Source organism: Bombina bombina, chromosome 2 (assembly GCF_027579735.1).
Source record: "Bombina bombina isolate aBomBom1 chromosome 2, aBomBom1.pri, whole genome shotgun sequence".
Classification (NCBI taxonomy): Eukaryota; Metazoa; Chordata; class Amphibia; order Anura; family Bombinatoridae; genus Bombina; species Bombina bombina.
In genome coordinates this window covers 176,716,306-176,738,530 of record NC_069500.1, presented here as the reverse complement: position 1 = coordinate 176,738,530, position 22,225 = coordinate 176,716,306, and the positions used below count along the sequence as shown (strand labels likewise).

The 22,225-nt window shown below is 39.1% G+C and overlaps 1 protein-coding gene across 1 annotated transcript in view; it reads right to left on the bottom strand.

Moving 5' to 3' along the window:
• The window catches only part of CDK7 (cyclin dependent kinase 7), a 77,311-nt gene that overhangs the window by 14,421 nt on the left and 40,665 nt on the right, over positions 1–22,225 (bottom strand). Inside the window, exons 9-10 of the mRNA XM_053701355.1 lie at positions 6,984–7,070; positions 4,830–4,979 (exon numbers count right to left, since the gene is read on the bottom strand). Of these exons, the coding sequence (XP_053557330.1) occupies positions 4,830–4,979; positions 6,984–7,070 (237 nt within the window). The remainder of the gene's footprint in view (positions 1–4,829; positions 4,980–6,983; positions 7,071–22,225) is intronic.

The window sequence follows — 22,225 nt, the reverse complement described above, 5'->3', positions numbered from 1 at the left end:
TTCATGCTGATTTAGTCTCAGCAGAGGGTTTCTTAGATTGCTTTCCCTTGTTCCAAGACTGATTAGGTTTCCAGGAAGATCTGCATGGTTCCTGCTTGGAGGGAGAGGAAGACTTTTGACCTTTGAATTTACAAAAAGGAACAAAAATTACTCTTACGTCCTTTAGGTCTATTCTTCTTGTCTTGTGGTAGAAAAGACCCCTTCCCACCTGTAATTTCAGAAATTATCTCCGCCAGACCAGGACCAAACAGGGTCTTACCCTTTTAAGGTAGCAAAAGGAGCTTGGACTTGGAGGTAACACCAGCTGATCATGATTTTAGCCAGAGAGCCCTGCGGGCTAGGACAGTGAAGCCAGGCATCTTGGTTCCCAGTCTAATGACTTGCATGTTAGCATCAGAGTTAAAGGAATTGGCTAATTTGAGCCTTAATCCTATCTTGGATCTCCTCCAACATCAGTTCGGACAGGGCATTGCACCAAAAAGATGCTACACTTGCTACTGTGGAAATACAAACTGCAGGTTGCCATTGTAGACCCTGATAAACATACATTTTTTTTTTTTAATAGGCCTCCAGCTTTTTGTCCATGGTATCCTTAAAAGAACAGCTATCCTCAATAGGAATCATGGTTCTCTTAGCCAGAGTAGAAATAGCCCATTTTACTTTAGGAACTGTGCGCCATGAGTCTTGAAGGGAGTCAGCAACAGGAAACATCTTTTTAAAAAGCGGGAGACGGGGAGAAAGGTATCCCCGGTTTATCCCATTCCTGTGCAATGATCTCTGACACACGGTCTGGAACAGGAAATACTTCCACAGCGGAAGGAACACCATAGTACTTGTTAAGTTTACTAGATTTCTTAGGGTTGACAACGACAGAAGTGTCGGAGTCGTCCAAAGTAGCCAGAAACTCCTTTAGCAGTAAGCGGAGGTGCTCAAGCTTAAATCTGAAATTTACCTCTTCAGAATCAGATAAAGGAATTATACTGTCAGAATCTGAGATTTCACCCTCAGAGGCTACCAAGGTATCCTCCTCATCAGACTTATGAGGGAGGTCAACCTTCATGGCAGCAGATGGGACAGACACCTTACCATCTGACAAGTTAGATTTCCTCTTGCGTTTCCCTAACATAGGAAAGGCAGAGAATGCTGCAGATAGTTCTGAGCAGCAAAATCTGATGGCAAATATACTCCTCCAGGAGGCTGAAAGGAACCGCAGGGCACTGTATGTGAAGCCATTAAGGCTTGGGACGTTTAAGGTGAAAGCTGTGGCATTGCCTGAACAGCATCATCCTGAGAGACATTGGGCTCAGAGGGCAATAATTTATCTTTACACTCCGCTCAGAGTCAGATGAGTGGGAAGTCACATGACCGGCTTCAACAGGAACTGCGCAGCAACTAAAAGCGCACGTTCCAAGACAAAACTGGCGAGTCAAACTGAAGCAAAAGTTTTTGCCGCTTCACAATAAAAAAGTCACAAGCAACTTTAATAATAAATATGCCCAATTAGAAAAATGCCTCTAATAAAATGCCCATAAAAAAAACCCTACCATAGTGAATTAACTAAAGAGCCACATATGAAACGTCCTCATATTAAGGGAAGATCCAAGTCTCGACATACAAAATGTGCCTGCACACTTCCCCAGTAATCCTGTACATAAAGAATATATCATTGTCCCATTTTTCTGCAGGTTTCTTCCACAACATAGAAGACAAAAAGCACTTACCTGCAGTCTAGCTATCCGGCAGGAAGACAGCTCACAAGGCGTGAAAGGACACATACTCCTTACAGAGACCTGTAGAAAAAAAGAAAGAACAGAGTAACCAACTCTGGCTGTCTATAACTAGGGCAGCAATATGTTAGAAACACAACGTTAGGACCACCTCAATACTTCCTAACTGCTTAAAAGCCACCACTACTCTTACTCAAGAGATTGACGTGGACACAGCTAAATCCAAATCCTTGCTTGCAGGGAAACGTACCCAAAAAAGGAATAAATATCTTCAGACACCAAACTTCACCTCCTCCATTGACAGAGGCAAAGAGAATAAACAGGTGTTATGGGTAATAGAAGTGACACTTAACAGCTTTGCTATGGTGCTCGTTGCCTCCTCCTGCTGGCCAGGAGTGAATATCCCACTAGTAATTGGAATGGCATTGTGGACTCTCCATGTCATAGGAAAGAAATAGGGATTATCTATCTTTTTAAACAAACATTCTGGTGTAGACTGTCCCTTTAACAAGAGGAATATGTGTGTAGCCACCAATCACCAGCTAGAAAAAAAAACAATATATCAAATGGAGGAACCAATATTTATATTATCACATTTCTGCTTCTAAACGTACTCACATATGTAACTTATCAGGCTCATTTTATTGTGGCATATTTCGCCATAATGCACTTTACCTGGCACATTTCATCATGGTAGATTTTCCTTGTGATATTTCACTGTGGGCCTACACTTGGCACGTCTTTAGTGAAACACTTTACCTGACACTTTCCATGAGAAACACTTTATATCAGCATTTCTCAACAACAGCCCTCAAATGTCACTGACTGGCCAAAGTCCAAGGAATTCCCTATCTGAGAACAGGTAAGAAGGTCACAGTGAGTGGAGCAGCTGTCCAGCCCAGGCTGGGCATTACAATTTGACCAGTTAGGGGTGCTCGAGGCTAGAACTTAAGTTTTTGCCCTAATGCAGATATGATAAAACATTAAGAATGAATGTTGGCGTACCCCTTGCCAATAGGGATGTCCCTAGGGATGAATGTACCACAGGTTGAGACACCAGGCTCCATCTGAACTATGAATTTTGACTTTCATGTCTCATTAAGAGGTTATACTCTAATGTATCTTTTAATCTAAAAAAGTGAACACTAAATATCTTTTATAAGCGTAGTATTGAGGTTATTCCCCCATCTCCCGTAGTTACGGGTGCCTCGATGTTGGAATCTAGCTTTATCTGCATTCCAGAGCAGACATGCATTTGCACATGTGCAGTAACGGCCATTCAGATAGCTGCAGTGAAACCAAAGTTCCAAAACTGTGGCACCCATAGAAGGTGCATGAAATGTATTTAGTGTTTAATGTTTCTACAAGGATTACCTTGTATGAGAAAAGGATAGATGACCACAATTACTCAGTGTGGCCTCTCAAGGAATTTAAGAACGAGTTTACCTTGTCTAATATATCCATAGCTATTCCCCTGTTCAGCACCTGCAAAAGTCCTACTGAGATAGTGGCAATAACCTAAAGGGATCTGAAACACACAAAAATATTTTGTGATTCAGACAGAGCATACAAAAAAAAATATATACAAATTTACTTATTTTATCACGTTAGGTTTGTTCCCATGGTATTCTTTGTTGAAGAGATGCCTAGGTAGGTGTCTGTAGCACTACATGGCAGGACATTGTGCTGCCATTTAGTGCTCTTGCAAATGGAAAACATATCAAAACTGCTGCCATATAGCTTACGTCTCTGCTTTTCAACAAAAGATACAAAGAATAAAGAACATTTGATAATCGTAAGTAAAATTAGAAAGTTGTTTAAAACTTCATGCACTATCTGAATCATTAAAGAACAATTCTGGGTTTCATGTTCCTTTAAAATACCGACAATAACACATTTGTAAAGATATAAAAGAGTGGGAAAAGATATTCTGAGAAAGGACTTATAAGTGTAGATCTGAAAGAAAATGTTGCTAAAACTATTTATCGCTGGTATTTGACCCCCACAAGAACAGCCCACATGAACCTGCAAGGAAGTAGGTTTTGCTATAGAGATTGTGGAGAAACAGGAACATATAGACATATGTGGTGGGATTGTAGGGAAGTCTCAGGGGTATGGAAACAATTGTCGGCCTTCCTCAGCCAGATCCTAGATGAAAACATTAACCTCACAATACAACAGACTCTTCTCCATGAACATATACAATAAGCACATTAATACATTTATTAGGATTTTATGCACAATCACGAGGATATGCATAGCTAGATATTGGAAAACTGGAGTGCCAACCTGGACAGAAATATTTAATAAAATTCACCATACATACACCATGTATGAGATAGCGTCAAGTATTCTAGACAAAGATACGGTCCAAGCAGTATGGTACTACTGGATAAGTAAATAGAATCTATTCAGACAAGATAGTAGGAAGATAGAACTTTAAATGGTCATAACAAGAATAATAACTTAAAACTTATTGATGTACATATAAGATAAACCAAGGAATGATGTGTCCTCACTTCCCTTCCCCTCCCATACATCCCCACCCTTCCCCTCTTTTTTTATACCCAAGTTATCTAACCCTACTTCTGTTCGAAAACATACTCTTGAATAAGAGGATACCACTAGTTACGAAAGATTATCTTTAATCCAGAGGCTTTCTGATAATAAACTGAGATAGATGAAGGTAGAAAGAGTATTTAAGAAGATACAACAATCTTCGAGACGCTACTTGGTATTGTAACAGAATATAGATTAAGTATCGACAGACTGTTGGCAGCTCTAAGAGTTTACTACTAATATACAAATGGAGATTTAGAAGATAGGTACAGCCAGAAATTAATGGATTGTTGACGATTATTGTTTAAATTAATCATCCTACGTTCCAGTCCTATTGTAAACTTACCTCATAATGCGCCTCAATATAGAGGTCAATAGAGGGAAGGGTCCCTACTTACTTGATTGTTAACTTGTTATTGTTTCTTTCTGTTCCTTATTAAACTAATAAAAAAATTATTTAAACATAAAATACCGACAATATTCCCTTATACCCATTATGAACAAGGCACTGCACTCCAGTTACCAGATTTACATATAACTCACCTGTGAGGCTGTGTATCGTGCACATGGACTGAAGATAAATAAACCTTTCAGAAGATCCAAAAGATCATCTCCTGCTGCACTAAAGATAATATGGAGAGGTGTTCCTGGGAAACTCTTGAATGTTACGTAGTCTGGTAAATTGGACATGCCCTGTGTAAGGCAAACAAGGATGTTGTAAATAACCGGTAAACATACACCCCCGCCTGAAGGATATATGAAGACAGATTTGTGTGTTTTTGCCTTATAATACATAAGCAACATTATAAATATGACTGAAGAGAAGTAGACAGAGTTTTGCAATATACAAAAGAATGGCTTATATCATAAGAATTTATACTGTTTACGTTATATTTATTAATACCTTTAGATCATAGAGGTACTTCCTAAAACCTTTAACGAAGAAATTGCTTAAATGTTGCTTAACCTGCAAAAATGGCCCTAAACATCAATCAACTGCCTCAAATTGCACAGGTGACGTTTTTCACTGCCAAAGCCTATTCTAGAAGCTTCATAAGTTTTGAATTCCCGCCCTGCAAAAAAATAGCTACATTTATTGGGCTGCTTAATATACAAAAATAACCTTTTACCCCTTAAGGACCATCACCGTACACCCTAGACACATACAAAACATTGCACTCTGGACCGGGCACACATCCAATGACCCTGCAAAATGCACAGCTCTGATATATTTTTATATATACACACTCACGCACATTTTTTTAGCATAAAAAGAGCTATCAGGGGATGATCATTCTAACTAGCTACTTATTTATAGAATTAAAAAGGGATAGTCTAGTTGAAATAAAACTTTCATGATTCAAATAGAGCATGTAATTTTAAGCAACTTTCAAATTTACTCCTATTATCAATTTGTATTCTCTCTCTTGGTATCTTTATTTGAAAAAGCAAGAATGTAAAGCTTGGTAGCCGGCCTATCTTTATTAGCACATGGGTAGTGCTTGCCGATTGGATGCTTACATTTAGACACCAATCAGCAAGTGCTACACAGGTCTGAACCAAAAATGGGCCAGCTACCAAGCTTACATTCCATCTTTTTCAACTAAAGAATGAATAAAAAATTGATGATAGCAGTAAATTAGAAAGTTGCTTAAAATTGCATGCTCTATCTGAATCATGAAAGTTTAATTTTGACTAGACTATCCCTTTAATAGATTATAATTATTTTATAAAAAAAAAAGGGGAGGATATAATAAGATTCATTATCACATTTCACAAAAAAGTAAAAAAGTATCTTTAAAATTGTAGGGAAAAAAACAACAACTCAAAATTTGTGCATTGACATATTCTGATTCAGCCAAGACCAAAATATCTATGTCTCTCTTTAACAAAGAATAACAGGAGAAAGAAGCAAATTTGATATTAGACGTAAATTGGAAACTTATTTAATACTAACAATCATATCTATGAATTTTGTTTATAGACAGAAATGTATCCAAACAATTTTTAAATTTATCTAGGGTATTGGCATTCACTACCTCCTTTGGTAATGAGTTCCACAATTTGTGTGTTGGAATATTGTATTGTGAAAAATTTGGTGGCAATGGAATAATATTAAAGATCATTTTTGTATGTTAAGCAACACTAAGAAGCCCAAAAAATGTGCTTAACATAATTTATTTGCAGTGTAATAATCCATAATTCTTCTACAATAGGCTTGAAGAGTGATTAAAAGCCTGTGAATTTTAGGTACATTTTTGCACGTTAAGAAACATTAAGCAGTTTAGGAAGTCCTGATTGTATATTGGGAAGCTCTATTTTTCCATTGGGACTTATACCAGTCAGACCTAGAAATCTGATTTGTTCATCTGGTTTAGAGCCTCTAAAGCAAGTGGACTTGTGAATTTTAGGTACATTTTTGCACGTTAAGAAACATTAAGCAGTTTAGGAAGTCCTGATTGTATATTGGGAAGCTCTATTTTTCCATTGGGACTTATACCAGTCAGACCTAGAAATCTGATTTGTTCATCTGGTTTAGAGCCTCTAAAGCAAGTGGACTTCTGTAGAAAGCAGAAATGTAAATTTGATTTTGTAAGGACAACTTAAAGGCTGTTACATTAATATTTAAAGTACATAAGATACATTTATTAAAAGTGCATTTTTTGCCCCCTTGACCAGAGCCAAAACAGTACTCACTGGCCACTGTTCTTCTGTCGGTGTACCCAGTGTTTCAAATATTCTTGTAAGTTGGTCCAAATCAGAATCACCCGGCAAAAAGGGCACCTATTAGAAAACAAATATTTTAGAAGGAAAAAAAAGAAAGAAAAAAAAAGAAAGAAAAAAAAAGTGTTGCAGTAGTTATGAATATTGATTTTACATTTTATTACTGGCCAGATACACTATATGGCCAAAAGGTATGTGGACACCCCTACTAATTATTGGCAGTACAATGTGTCGTAACTGTAGAGCTCAGTGGATTTAAAAAGGGAGTGGGCCACTGCATAGTACATAAAAATAGTTTAATCTGTTACATCCCTCACTACAGGGTTTCAAACTGCCTTTGGAAGCAACATCAAGAACTGTGCATTGAGAGCTTAATGAAATTGATTTCCATGGCCAAGCATTAACCCCTTAACGACACATCGTACAGGGTACGTCATCAGGGGTTTCAAGTGGCTGGAAGCGATCCTGATCGCTTCCAGCCGCATTCAAGGTATTGCAGTGATGCCTCAATATTGAGGCATCACTGCAATACCTTATTTGGCAAACAGGTGCAGAGAGAGCCACTCTGTGGCCCTCTCTGCATTGGCTAGCGATGGTGCCGATCGTTGGTGGGTGGGAGCCCCATCGCTGGGGAACTTCCTTCCGGCCAGCAGTTCTTAATGTTGGGTGCGCGCGCCCGTGATCGAGCCACATGCAAAAATAAAAAAAAGTGGTGGGAGAGGGGGGATACTTTTTAAAAGCGATCTGGAACGGGGACAGCTACACTACAGAAAAAGTCATTTTATTTAAAAAAAAAAAAAATTATTTTAGTACTGGCAGACTTTCTGCAAGTACTTAATATGGTAGGGACAATTGTGTGGTGGGGGAGGGAAGAAAGCTGTTTGGGAGGGATCAGGGGTGGGATGTGTCAGGTGAGAGGCTGATCTCTACACTAAAGCTAAAATTAACCCTTCAAGCTACCTGATTAACCACGTCACTGCTGGGCATAATACAAGTGTGGTACGCAGCAGCATTTAGCAGCCTTCTAATTACCAAAAAGCAATGCCAAAGTCATATATGTCTGCTATTTCTGAACAAAGGGGATCCCAGAGAAGCATTTACAACCATTTGTGCCATAATTGCACAAGCTGTGTGTAAATAATTTCAGTGAAAAACCTAAAGTTTGTGAAAAAGGGAACAATTATTTTTTTTATTTGATCGCATTTGGCGGTGAAATGGTGCCGTGAAGTATACCAAAATGGGCCTAGATCAATACTTTGGGTTGTCTACTAAAATTATACATATACATATATATATATATATATATATATATATATATATATATATATATATATATATATATACACACACACACACGTCAAGGGATATTCAGGGATTTCTGACAGATATCAGTGTTCCAATGTAACTATAGCTAATTTTGGAGAGAAAAAAATGGTTTGGAAATATTGCAAATAGATCTCTAATACAACTCAAATATTGCAAATATAAAATTTAATAAAACATTTTACTATTCCTATACTAAAACAGATATGTTGCCGAAAAACTGACAATCTTTGTTAAAGGGACAGTCAAATAGGGCATGCAATTTTAAACAACTTTCCAATTTACTTTTATCAACAATTTTGCTTTGTTCTCTTGGTATTCTAGTTGAAAGCAAACCTAGGAAGGCACATATGATAATTTCTGAGCCCTTGAAGGCCGCCTCTATTTTATTTACTTTTCACAGCAGCAAAGTGATACTTGTATTTATTGCCCTATAACAAAAAAAGCAAAGAACATGTAAACATTGGGTATTTCTAAACTCAGGACAAAATTTAGAAACTATTTAGCATGGTTGTTTTTTGGTGGTTGCAGATGTGTAACAGATTTTGGGGGTCAAAGTTAGAAAAAGTGTGTTTTTTCCATTTTTTTAAATCATATTTTATATTTTTTATAGTAAATTATAAGATAATGAAAATAATGGTATCTTTAGAAAGTCCATTTAATGGCGAGAAAAACAGTATATAATATGTGTGGGTACAGTAAATGAGTAAGAGGAAAATTACAGCTAAAAACAAACACCGCAGAAATGTAAAAATAGCCCTGGTCCTTATGGGAAAGAAATTGAAAAATGGCCTTGTCCTTAAAGGGTTAACATACGCAAGTGTTGGCTTAAAAGGTAAGTAAACTTACAAAATAAGGTTTTACAGTTCTGCACATAGTGCAGAATTATACAACATTATCTTAGCGGCAGCTTTCTAGATCATTTTTTCAAAAGTTCCAAAGTTGGATTTACCTGGTCTCCACTCCAGGGTCTACTAAGTGGGTCTAGTTTTTCAAAAGCGCTTCACTGGCACGCTATCTAGTCAGAGCACGCCCGAGCGCGCCACTGAAGTTATACGCTCAGTTTTTTTTTTTTTTTTCTTTTAAAATTTTATTTATAACCAAGACAAAGAAATTTACTACATTGACGGTTACAGGTAGAAGTAAGAACAAAATCACAGTAATTATATAAAAATACGCCCATAGTGAAGTGAAAGCGGTAAGCCAAAATAGGGGGCCTAAAGTGCCCGTGCATAGATACAAATCTTACAAATCAGTTTAAGGCAAACATTCATATGTTGGCTAAAGTGCATAATATAAACATATAACCTTTTATCAAATAGCTATTATTTCTTCATCTTCATGCGTTTTTAACTTTCCACCCTCCCCCCCCCAAAACAAACAATGCCACGCACACATTGAAACAATATCCCGTATGACAGAATTGTCCTGCCACAACGAGAGAAAAAGGAAAAAAGAAAAAAGGAGGAGAGAAGAAAAAAAAAAAAAAAAAAAAAAAAAGGGTTAACCTATCCTCTCCCCTCACCCCCCGTCCCCGTCCCCATCCCCCCCCGACCCCTCACTCAGTGTCCTCTGCCCATTCTCTCGGGAAATGGCCCGCCAGAATATTCACCTGTATAAACTCTGAGTTTCTAATTGGTTTAATTAATTTTTTTTGATGAGTTAAGGGCAGAGAGCCCACAAATGTCTCCCACTTTTTAAGGAATGTCGCTATGTATTTATCTTGTGGGTATGACATGTTAATCTGTTCTACTATGAATTGATCTGTCAAAGCCCTTTTAAATTGGGCCATTGTAGGTGTAGAAGATGCTTTCCATGCTTTAAAGAGAAGGTTACGTGCTACCAGTATAATAGTAAAATTCCAGGGTATACCTAAGAATTACAGCCTAATAAATACTAAGAAGAAGATCTCAATAGGGGATAATTTGTGGGCCATTTTCAGAACTGCCGTCATCCAAAATATGATTTTCCCCCAATATTTGCGAACCTTAGGGCAACTCCATAAACAATTAAACAGATCAGCGCCTGTAGCAGAACACCTAGGGCAGAGGATCTTTGTCTTATACCACTTAGAGAGAACCGCAGGTGTAAGGTATCTCTGTAGTCCAACCTTCATCTGTGACTCCCTCCATGAAGTCGGAACCCAACTCTGTTGAACTATTTTGAAACTCCCCATAATTGTCTGCTCGTCTATATCCGGAAATAGTTTAGCCCATCTATCCACCATCTCGTTTACTTGTGAGATTGATGCTTTCTGATTTAACAATAGGTACAAGGGGGAAATTGCATATCTACCTGCTGCGTACATTGTAATCCTATTCTGTAGCTCACCTAGGGACCAGTTATTCCCATATTTTATAAGTAGCTCCTGGAGAAAGTGTCTGACTTGGAGGTAGGCATAGAATTCACGAATACCTATATCGAATCGGATTGCAATTTCTTGAAATAAGTGTATATCCTCCTGCATCTCGTAGTTGGGACAGGGTTTGGAGACCTTTTGTCTCCCATTCTTTAAATACCCGATTGGAAAGCCCAGGACCGAATTCTGGGTTACCCACTATGGGTAAATATTGTGAAACATATGGAGAATTTCCCAATTCTATGCATAGCCTTTGCCAAGCCATAATAACATTCTTGAAGGTGCCCAAATAAAATATATTAGATGGAATTGAGGTGAGTGGGCAGTGCAATAGGGCCTTTAACTGGAAGGGAGCCACCACCTGCGATTCCCAGGCGAACGAAGTAATTTGCTCCTTCTCAGTTAGCCAATCTATTGCAAATCTGGCAATAATAACTAAATTATATGTCTGGATATTAGGAAGTGCCAGACCCGCTGATAACTTAGAATTCGTGAGCCTATGGATGGCAATCCGCGGTCTCTTGCCATTCCATAAGAACTTGGAACACGCCTTATTGTATATCGTAATATCTCTTATGTAATAACGATGGAATGTTTTGTAAGATGTAAAGGAGCTTAGGGAAGATAACTGATTTAATCAAGGTCACCCTAGCGGTTAACGCAATCGGTAGCCTAGTCCATTCCTCCAGCTTCTTTTTACAAGAGTCCATCACCATCCTGTGATTTAACCTGTACCATTCTTCCGGGTTTCTGGATAGCCTTAAGCCAAGATAAGTAATCTGGGGAACCTCTCTAAAGGGGTGATTTACCTGCAATAGGGGTTTTTTATTTATCCACATTAGTTCAGATTTAGAAATATTGATTTTAAACCCTGAGATTTCCCCAAACTCTTTGGTGGTGTTCTGTAAGATAGGTATTGAGACCTTAAGGTTAGATAGAAACAGAAGATCATCCGCGTAAAGGAGAAGAACCAGCTTCTCACCTGCAAGTGAGATCCCGTCAAGCTCTTGCCGTAGTCGAATAGCCAGGGGTTCTATACTAAGGTTAAACAGAAAGGGGGAAAGTGGGCAGCCTTGCCTGGTCCCTCTAAAGAGGTTGAATCGATGAGTAGCTATATTATTAATAATCACCGCGGAGGAAGGCGTACTATAGATTAAACGAATATATTTGTTAAAAGGACCCGAGAACCCGAATTGCTCTAACGCAAAGAACAGATGGTCCCAGCTGACCCTATCAAAGGCCTTTTCGGCGTTGACCGTCAAAATAGCCTTATCAATACTTTCATGAGGCTCCATAGACTTATATTTGTTCCAAAAGGATTCAATCAAAATTAATAGTTTCCTTGTATTCCTTACTGGCTTACGCCCCGGCATGAAGCCAGATTGATTCTCATGGACTAAATCGCACATGTGGGGTTTCAATCGTGAGGCTATAATGGCCGCAAGCAGCTTATAGTCGGTATTTAGGACCGAAATAGGTCTGAAGGAGCTTGGTAATTCGGGGTCTTTCCCTTTTTTTAATATCAGGGAGATATTTGCAGCTGAGAAGGAGGCAGAGCACCTCGTATTCTCAGAAAAATAAAAATTAAAAAGTTTAGTTAATATAGGTAGCATTTGTGATTGTAGAATTCTATAGTATTCAATGGGAAGAGCATCTGGGCCGGCTGCTTTATTGGATTTCGCATTTTTAATAGCCCATAATATTTCTTCTTCTGTAATGGGCATATTAATAGTATCCCTAGCTTCTATGTGTAAACGTGGGACTTTAATCTTTTCCCAGAATGCCTTTTTCTTATCTGTGTTGATGGGGTCTTGTTTATATAAATCCTGAAAGAAATAAAAAAAAACTTTTTCTATATCCGTATGCTTCGTGTATCTTATGGTTCCTTGCTTGATAGAAGCAATTGCGTGTCTAGATGAAGACTTAGCTAATCTGGCAAGAAACTTCGCTGACCTACCTGTGAACCCCCCATATCTAGCTTTCATTCTGAGATCTTCCTGGGCACTCGTCTGTATTAAATGTGTATCCCGCAGTGTCTTAGCTGCAATATAAGCCTCCCAGCATTCTCTCGTGTGTCTGAAGATGTAGGCTCTATATGTGTTCTTGACCCGATTGGCAAGTTGTCTAGCAACTGCGCTACAATTTTTTGTCCAGTAGAGTGTGTATGATTTAATCTCGCCGCGTAAAACAGCCTTAGAGGCCTCCCAGAATGTCTCAATCTTGTCTATATAATTACTATTGTTGTTAAGATATTCTGTCCATTTCAAGCGAAAATGGTTCTGGAATTTGATGTTACTACTTAAATATCTGGGGAAGGAGATATAGTTCATACCCGGCCTCTTATGTCCGTTTATAAGATTTAATGTTATTATCGCGTGATCAGAAATAGCTATGTCTTCTATATTGGTTACCCAATTCTGGGCAAGCATCGATTCTGATACCAGAAAATAGTCAAGTCGAGAGAAGGAGCGTTGAACATGGGATACACATGTAAATAAACGAACATCCGGGTTCTGTACTCGCCATAAGTCAACCATGCCCAAATGTGAGCAAAGTTGCCGGAAAATCCGGACTTTTCTTCCTCTACTGTTTAGTGCCCTCTTATTAGAATTGTCCAGCAAAGTATCTGCTAGCAGGTTAAAATCTCCTGCGATAATTAAATTTAATCCTATAAATCTGTGTAATCTTACGGAAAGAGCTGACCAAAAATTATGATCAATTTGGTTAGGTCCGTATATATTACACAGTATGTATCTGATGTCTTTAATTTCCAATTCGACTATTAAAAATCTCCCTTCAGGATCAGGTACAGTGCTAACTATTCGATATTCTAATTTTCTATTCAATAGGATTGCAACCCCCCTCTTCCTTGAAGTAAAAGGAGCCGCCACAACTTCCCCCACCCATTTTGATTTTAGTTTGGGAATTTCTATAGCGTTAAGGTGTAATTCCTGTAGAAAGACTATGTCAGGGTTAAATTTCCCCAGATGTTTTATTACGGTTTTTCTTTTGATTGGTGAATTAATGCCCCCTATATTCCAAGAGAGTAGATTAAGGTTACCTGTCATCAGGACTATTTATCTTACCGCTCAGAGAATACAGAAGAAGTGCTGCCTATAATTTCCCCCTTAGAGAATCTCAGAGAGCCCTCTCTGGAGACTGTAAACAGAGAAACACAAAGGGAGTGGGGAGAGACAGGCGGGGAAGCGGCGGCGAGAGAGGAGAGGAGAGAGGAAAGAGAAGAGAAGAGAAGAGAAGAAAAAAAAAACAACAAAAAACAAAAAAAAACAAAAAACAACAACCCACAACACGACCCACTCCCCCCCCCCGACCCACACCTGAAACACCATTTCTTTGTCAACCATGTTCCTTAGTTCAAATATCATATCAATCTGCTACCTGACTCTAACTAACTAGAAGTTCTAGTTCCATGTTCAAAAAGCCTCTCTTAGTAAATTGTCTATGTATTCATGGTACCCCTGCTTCCCTACAAAAAGCTTCAGCCTCCATAACATTGTTAAGTGTGTGTGTAGTGCCATCTTTCTGCACTATTAATTTTGCAGGGTATATCAATCTGATGTTGTAATTTTCTTTCTGTAGCCTCCCATAAAAAAACGACATCTCTCCTCTTAGTGTTTCTGAAGAGAAGTCCTGAAACAATAGTAACTTATGAGAGCCTAATGTGAAGGGACTACATTTCCTGTAATGTTTGAGATATAATAATTTGTCTTAAAAATTCACAAATTTAAATATTGCTGGCCTGGGTCTCAGGGTCTCACTATCTTCCCTTCGTTGGCCTATCCTATGTACCCTTTCAATCATAAAGGGAGCAGCAGGAACTGGGATCTGCAGGGCCTGTGGTAATGTAGTGGAGCCAAAATTCATTAGGTCTTGAAACTCAGGGGTTTCGGGTAGACCAATTACTTTGAGATTATTACGTCTCGATTGATCCTCGAGATCCTCTATCTTAGCTTGCAACGAGGTGATAATTTTACTGTGAGTATCTATAGTAGGATCAGCTACATTGAGTCTATCTTCCAAGTCTGAGATCCGATTCCCAATTTCCTCTAATCTAGCTGAAAATTGCCTGACCTCTAAAGTGAGGTTTGATATCTCATTTCTGATCTCCTGTTTGATCATATCAAATTGGGGCGTCAGAATTTTTGCCACTTCCGCCGCAAATTCTACCATATTGTTAGAGGGGGGATTGAAAACACTTTTTCCTGATGGGGAAACGCTGCTAGTGTCCAGATTCCTGCTGCCCCCTTTTTTTTCTTTTGCTTTGGGAGCCATATTGGAGGGAGAGCACTTTGACTGCATATATTTATCCATGTACAGGACCTAACTAATACTTGTAAGTATTGTGACCGTTATTACTTGTGTGACTTAAAAATAGTATACCAAAAAAAAGAAAAGAAAAAATTCTCCAAATAATACCCTAATAAACTAGCTCCAAATAGTATAATTTGTGTAAAACCTCCTATATTATACAGGGAGAGTCATTAAAGACAGGAAAAAGAGGGTGCTAACTTATCTTATTATATTACGACAATTTGTGATAGAGTAAATAATAGTGTTTTTACCCCCGGGAAGAAAAAAAAAAAAACAAAAAAGAAAAAAAAAACAATTATTGCTTGCTTCAAAATCCTTTCTAATGCCTATTATAACGTGAGGTTAATGCTGACAACACAATATTTTTGTATAGATAGGTATAGATAATAAGATGCAGGTAGAGATAAATCCTGTGGCCACACAGTAAAAGAGAAAAAAATAAAAAAAAAAATAAAAAAAAAATTAACCACTCTATCTTGTGCATATGCATATACAATGATAAATAACTATTGCAACCATTGGATTTCAAACTCTGCTAGATCAGTGCTATTATTTTGAGGAGACACTCATTAATAATATTTCATGTTTTCTATAGCAGCCAAAGCCTAGTATCTTATGATTCATCATAGGAAGTATTTTACATTGACTATCTGTAAATTCCTGAGCGTATACCTTCCTCTGAAATGTAGAAGGGTTATTCCTTACTTAAACACTCTTTCCGACATATGACAAATTCAGGCCAAAAACTCTATACTTTGGAATATACAGATGAAAAAGGAAATAGCCATAGCTATATATAGGTAGTTTCTTAGCTTAAAGCAATACTGCAAGAGGGAGAGAGAAAGAAACCTACCCAGGTTAGCTTATATGTGTACCCCTACAATGCTAAATAACTATAAGCTTAATTGACAGAGATAGAGATACAAATCCTATAGTTCAACACTGTCAATTTACAGCATACATTTATCAAACAGAGCTAATATTTTATCTTGACCATCAGGGATATGGCATAGTGCCCCATCTATGTTACTTTGTTAAGGCGTCTAACATCTCTCACTTTCATAGATAGCATATCTCTGTGACACAACCTGAAAAGGAAGAGGGTTTTTATATTAATACAGTATACCCCACATAGTTTATGACAGTCTCTGAAGGTAATGACTCCCCCGTATTCAGTCCTCAAATACACCTTATAGTCCACATAAGCTGATAGATCTCTCAATAAGCCTCACAAGGGGACCAATGCGTTATGTGTTACAGCTACCAGGAACACTTAGGCAGTCTGTGCATCTGCAATAAGCAAAATCAAAGTACTTTGTACCCCTGCGGTGTACCCATACTCCGGCCTGGATACGATACCTCAGTGTCCGTGACTACCCTCTCAACGGGTGCCTTGCCACTTCGATCGCCTCCACTTGTGATTTACTGCTGCGGGAGAACCTGGAGATGCAGTCAGGATAAAGTGTCAGGAGTACAGCAGCAGTAATCTAGTCAGTCTCACAAGCCACTATCTCCCGGCTTGTACGCGGGCCAAGAAAGAAAAGAGCCAGACCAAACAGCAGCAGAGCCGGTGGACGATGACACCCCCAGCGTCTCACGCTGGGGGGAGGCAGGATCACCTATTGGCTGTCTGCCCGACCAGGGGGCACAGGTCTCCTGCGTACGACTCACCGCTAATTTCAATCCACTCTCAGTCCGGGAGAGGGACTCCGCTGTTTGCACTGCAGGGCTTTCCAAGCAAGCCCGCACAATTTGAGCCCTGCCGCAATCAAGGCAGACACGCCAGAGGATGGAAGGGACTGTCGCCTAGATATCCAGTAGTCTCAACCAGGTGAGTGGTATCGGCGTCTCTCCTATTGAAGTATCACGGCTTATCGTTGTTTCTCTCCAGACGTCTGCACTTATACAGGCGAGCCTCACAGCTTTCTTTTGGAAAGGCAGGTGCGGTAAGAGTAAGGACTGATATAATTGATGCAAAAAGCCCTATATGTAGTTAGAGGGCTTTGTTTGAAGGAGTCTTTATTCCAGGACTTAGAAGCCCCTGTAGAAATGGTGTGCACCAGCCACCGTGCACATCTAGGCTGCTGTTATTGACTTCCCATGCTGGATCGCAATCCTTACTCCCGAGCCTGTACGTGGCCAAGGGAGACAAAGCATATGTTGGCGTGGTATTGGGCCTCTCACAGAGGCACGGAGCATCCACAGCACCTGCAGTTACCAGTCTGCCCCGCCTCCAACAGGAAGTCAACCACAAGGCTATACGCTCAGTTTTACCATCACCTTAATATACCCTCTGCCCTGAAAGGTACTACTACCTACTCACCAACAAGATTCATTCCAAAGTATTAGCAAAGCATATATATTCATTTTGTTTATATGAATGACCCTGTACATTACAGCTTGTATAAATGACAACTTTTATGGTAACACATAATTATTGGATAGCCATCTTCTCAAAATTTAAACACCAACGTTTGTCTACATTACTTTGTATCGCGGTATTTGTGCTATTTAACTGCAAAACCATTATTATAAAAGCATGTCTGGAATACCAGGTGATGAGATGCAGGACGTCACTGCAAGAAATTTGACAGTCGAGCGTGTACTGCTTAGATGTATGATGTTAGTTTCTACCTAACTCACAGCGCAAAAAAAACAACAAAAAAAAACAAAACTAGAAAATGAACCCACAAAAATAGAATATACAGGAGTTTCTAATTCTTGGCTCAAATCTCTGGATAATAATCACCAATGCACACAACTGATCAATCGCTTACCACTATATAATGAACAGTGTTACACCAGACCCTTCTACTTCTGTCCAGAAGTGAAGGGTCAGGGAAGAGCAAGGGAGGGAAATTGGTGATTATTATTCATGAAAGAGACGAATATATAGAAATGGCTGTACATTTAGTGCTTATTTCTAGTTATTGTGGCCCCACCAGAGTCGTACACAACGCAATGGTTAAACTGTGTATAAATAGGTGGGAAACAAAAAAAAAAAAAAAAAAAAAAAAAAAAAGAAGACCACTAGCACTTAAGATACTGCTCAGGAAGAAATGTATTGAAGATACCAGACAACACCAACTTTGATGAGGTAAATTGCCTCGCATCTGCTTGTAAGGGGAAATAAAATACAGCTTGATGAAGCTCTGCCAGAAAAGCATTCTTTTGTCTGGATCTGCAGGAAAAGAGGGGGTCACAGAATGAGGAAGGGATAGTCACAAAACTCTAGGTGAAAGTCACTGGAGGTTATTTGCAAGACCCATTTATCTGTAATTGACTCTGCCCAGACAGCTGCAAAGTGGGTGAGTGACCTCCTACTGGAAATGCATTTAGCGCCATACCATCAATGGAGCTTAGCGGAGAACTTGAGGGAAATTTATCATGTCCTCTCCACCTGAAATGAGAGTTTTGGCTTTGAACTTCCTGCCTGTGTGGAAAGCAGACAGATTTCCCTTACATCAGACTCCCAGATTTGCAAACCAGTTTACAAGGTAATTCATCTGACTCATCTCTCCAATCAAGATAATGGGTATAATTATTTCTTATATATGTTGGGCTATTCTGGAATTGTTTCTAACTCTCATTGTAATATTCCAATATATTCTCTCTCTCTGTCCTGTTTCAAACAAATCCTCCCACTATACTTTACTATTACCAAGAATGTTAATCTTTCCTTTTTCTTAGCCTCAAAACTTATATCAAACTCCCAGATCTACAAGCACTAGCTTCCCCCATCCTGCGCATCACCTCCCACCCAGGTGTTTACCTTAATATATAACACCTCTTAAAAGGGACAGTCTACAATAGAATTTTTATTGTTTTAAATGATACATAATCCCTTTATTACCCATACCCCAGTTGTGCATAACCAGCACAGTGTTGAAACACTTGAAAGTGATGCAGCATAGCTGTAAAAAGTAGACTAGAAAATATCACCTGAACATCTCTATGTAAACAAGAAAGATATTTTACCTCAACAGTTCCTCAGTAGCCACATCCCATTGTAAAGGACTTCTAAGCAGCAAATCAGTATGTCTGTCCCGGGACAGCTAAGGGAGTGAGCTTCGTGAACTCTCATGTTATTTCCCTATTCAGTTTAAGGAAGTTTACTATGAAATCTCATGAGAGTTATGTCAAATCTCATGAGATCACAGTAAAAGAGTTCATGACCTCAGCACTGTTGATGCCGATTGGCTGCTGTTCATTTCTCCATTTTTATTTTTTTATTTTTTTTTAACCTGCAGTTGGACCGCAGCTGAAGTCTAACTTTTTACACAGAACTTACTCTGCTGAGCTGAGGAAGTTGTGAGGTAAAATATCTTCCTTTTTTACAAAGAGATGCTCAGGTGATATTTTCCTGTCAGCTTTTTACAGTTATACTGTATCAGTTTCAAGTAATTTAGCATATGAGTATTATGTCCCTTTAAATATATTTTTTACCTCTGTGATTACCTTGCATCTAGGCATCTTCCCCCTGATCACATGACTTTGTATTATCTATTGACATACATTAAGTAATGTGTTGTGCTAACTCTTAAATAACTCCCCGTGCCTGAACACAGTGTTATCTATATAGCCCACAGGAACTAAGTCTCTTATTGTGAAAAGCAATTAAAAAAGCCTACAAGGGCTTAGAAATTAGTACATGAGCCTACCTAGGTTTAGCTTCAACTAGGAATACCAAGAGAACAAACCAAAATTTGATGATTAAAGTAAATTGGAAAGTTGATTAAAATGACAAGTCTTATCTGAATAATGAATGTTTAATTTGGACTAGACGGTCCCTTTAACAGTAATTAGGTGCAGCTGTCCCATGATCTAGGATAGAGAAACTACTTCATATTCACAGCCTCTTTACTGACATACAACCACATTCTGGTACACTTTTCCAAGCTCAAGAAAATAGAGACACACACTCACTGAGACAGAACAATAGCTAGAAAAACTTCTGTGCTTGTCCACAAGGCCAGTGCCACTCAGGGTGCAGTCTCTTTTTACACACTATGCCTTTTCACAGAGAAAAAATATCCTGTACCATATCAATCTGATCCTGCCCAATAACAGTCCAGCACCGAAATACCAGGCAATTTTTCTCTGAACAAGACAAACAACAATCCCCAGACGTATGTTTCGGCCTCTCTTGGGCCTTGTCAGTGAGGTGCAGTTGCATATCTCTAGGGCATGTGTGCAAGGAGTCCACGTCTGGTTTCCCCCCCTTTTTTTTTCCTCAAGCCTCATTTGCTCTGTTACCACACACTTTCTTTTCTTATTGTTCCTATGTAATCACTTATTCTCAGTTCGATTTCCCATCACCTGAAACTTCGGTGTCCATCCCCTCTCCTTTACATTGTAAGCTTGAGAGCCACTCTACCTGTAGGCCACTTTGTATTTAAGTGGACTACAACCGATTGTGCTCAAGGGCAGGGCATTCCTCTCCTTTTGTATAACTCAATTATTGCAACTATAAGTGTAATGTACCCCTACAACCCAGTCTTTTCTGGATTGTGATAGGGACTCTAATATGCTGCTGGAATGTGGATGTTTTTTATGCTCTTTTTCCCAGAAGCTAATTTGGGACATAGTAGAATTTATGAATTGTCTGTCTTTTTTCCCCCTCGCTTCATGTGCTATCAGCTCTCCTCTTATAACGCACTTGTGTGCTTCCCAAAGGGTGGTTGAGGTTATGTTGTCAATGTCATTTTCTTTAAAGTAATTTTCTATGGACCGGTCTACAGTTTGCTTAATTAGTGTATTCCCTAGTAGGAAGTCGTCCATCCTCCATAAGAAGGAGGGGGCGCTGGGGCATGTCCGGCCACGCCATTGCACACTGTACAGGGGCGTGGTCCGACCAGGAGAAGTATATGTTGGCGAGAGTGATCGGCCTGTTGTATAGCAGGTCCACCAGAATTAGGTACCTGCCGTCTTCATCTTTCTCTGTGTTGGTCGCTTGAAAGTGTAGAGAGTTTAATATGCCCACTCCTCCCCGCTTGGAGCCGCCCGAGGTCATGAAACTCGTTCTATATTTATGGCTTAAGAGTTTGGGTTTGTGGCCTCTCTTGAAGTGAGTTTCCTGTATAACTAGGATATCGTTAGATGTTTTATATAGGTCTCTAAAGACCATGGAACTTTTTTCTGGACTGTTTAACCCTTTCGCATTTATAGAGGTAATAGAAGTTGTGTGCGTTATTGTGGGCATAATGTGTGTGCGTGTGTGTGGACTGGAGAGGGTCTTGCCTACTTCACGGTGTCTGATTCGGTACAAGACCAATGTGTTACCGCTTTTCAACAAACAATACCAATATAACTGATTCAAAAATAACAATACAACTTTTCTTGAGATGTGCAATAATAGTAAAAGATAGCATAAACACAATTCAATAACACCTGTAAAGTTAAACGTAAGTTTTTAAATTGAAAAACATAATTTATGCTTACCTGATAAATTCCTTTCTTCTGTTGTGTGATCAGTCCACGGGTCATCATTACTTCTGGGATATAACTCCTCCCCAACAGGAAATGCAAGAGGATTCACCCAGCAGAGCTGCATATAGCTCCTCCCCTCTACGTCAGTCCCAGTCATTCGACCAAGAAACAACGAGAAAGGAGTAACCAAGGGTGAAGTGGTGACTGGAGTATAATTTAAAAGATATTTACCTGCCTTAAAACAGGGCGGGCCGTGGACTGATCACACAACAGAAGAAAGGAATTTATCAGGTAAGCATAAATTATGTTTTCTTCTGTTATGTGTGATCAGTCCACGGGTCATCATTACTTCTGGGATACCAATACCAAAGCAAAAGTACACGGATGACGGGAGGGATAGGCAGGCTCATTATACAGAAGGAACCACTGCCTGAAGAACCTTTCTCCCAAAAATAGCCTCCGAAGAAGCAAAAGTGTCAAATTTGTAAAATTTGGAAAAAGTATGAAGCGAAGACCAAGATGCAGCCTTGCAAATCTGTTCAACAGAGGCCTCATTCTTAAAGGCCCAAGTGGAAGCCACAGCTCTAGTGGAGTGAGCTGTAATTCTTTCAGGAGGCTGCTGTCCAGCAGTCTCATAGGCTAAACGTATTATGCTACGAAGCCAAAAAGAGAGAGAGGTAGCAGAAGCTTTTTGACCTCTCCTCTGTCCAGAGTAAACGACAAACAAGGAAGAAGTTTGGCGAAAATCTTTAGTTGCCTGCAAGTAGAACTT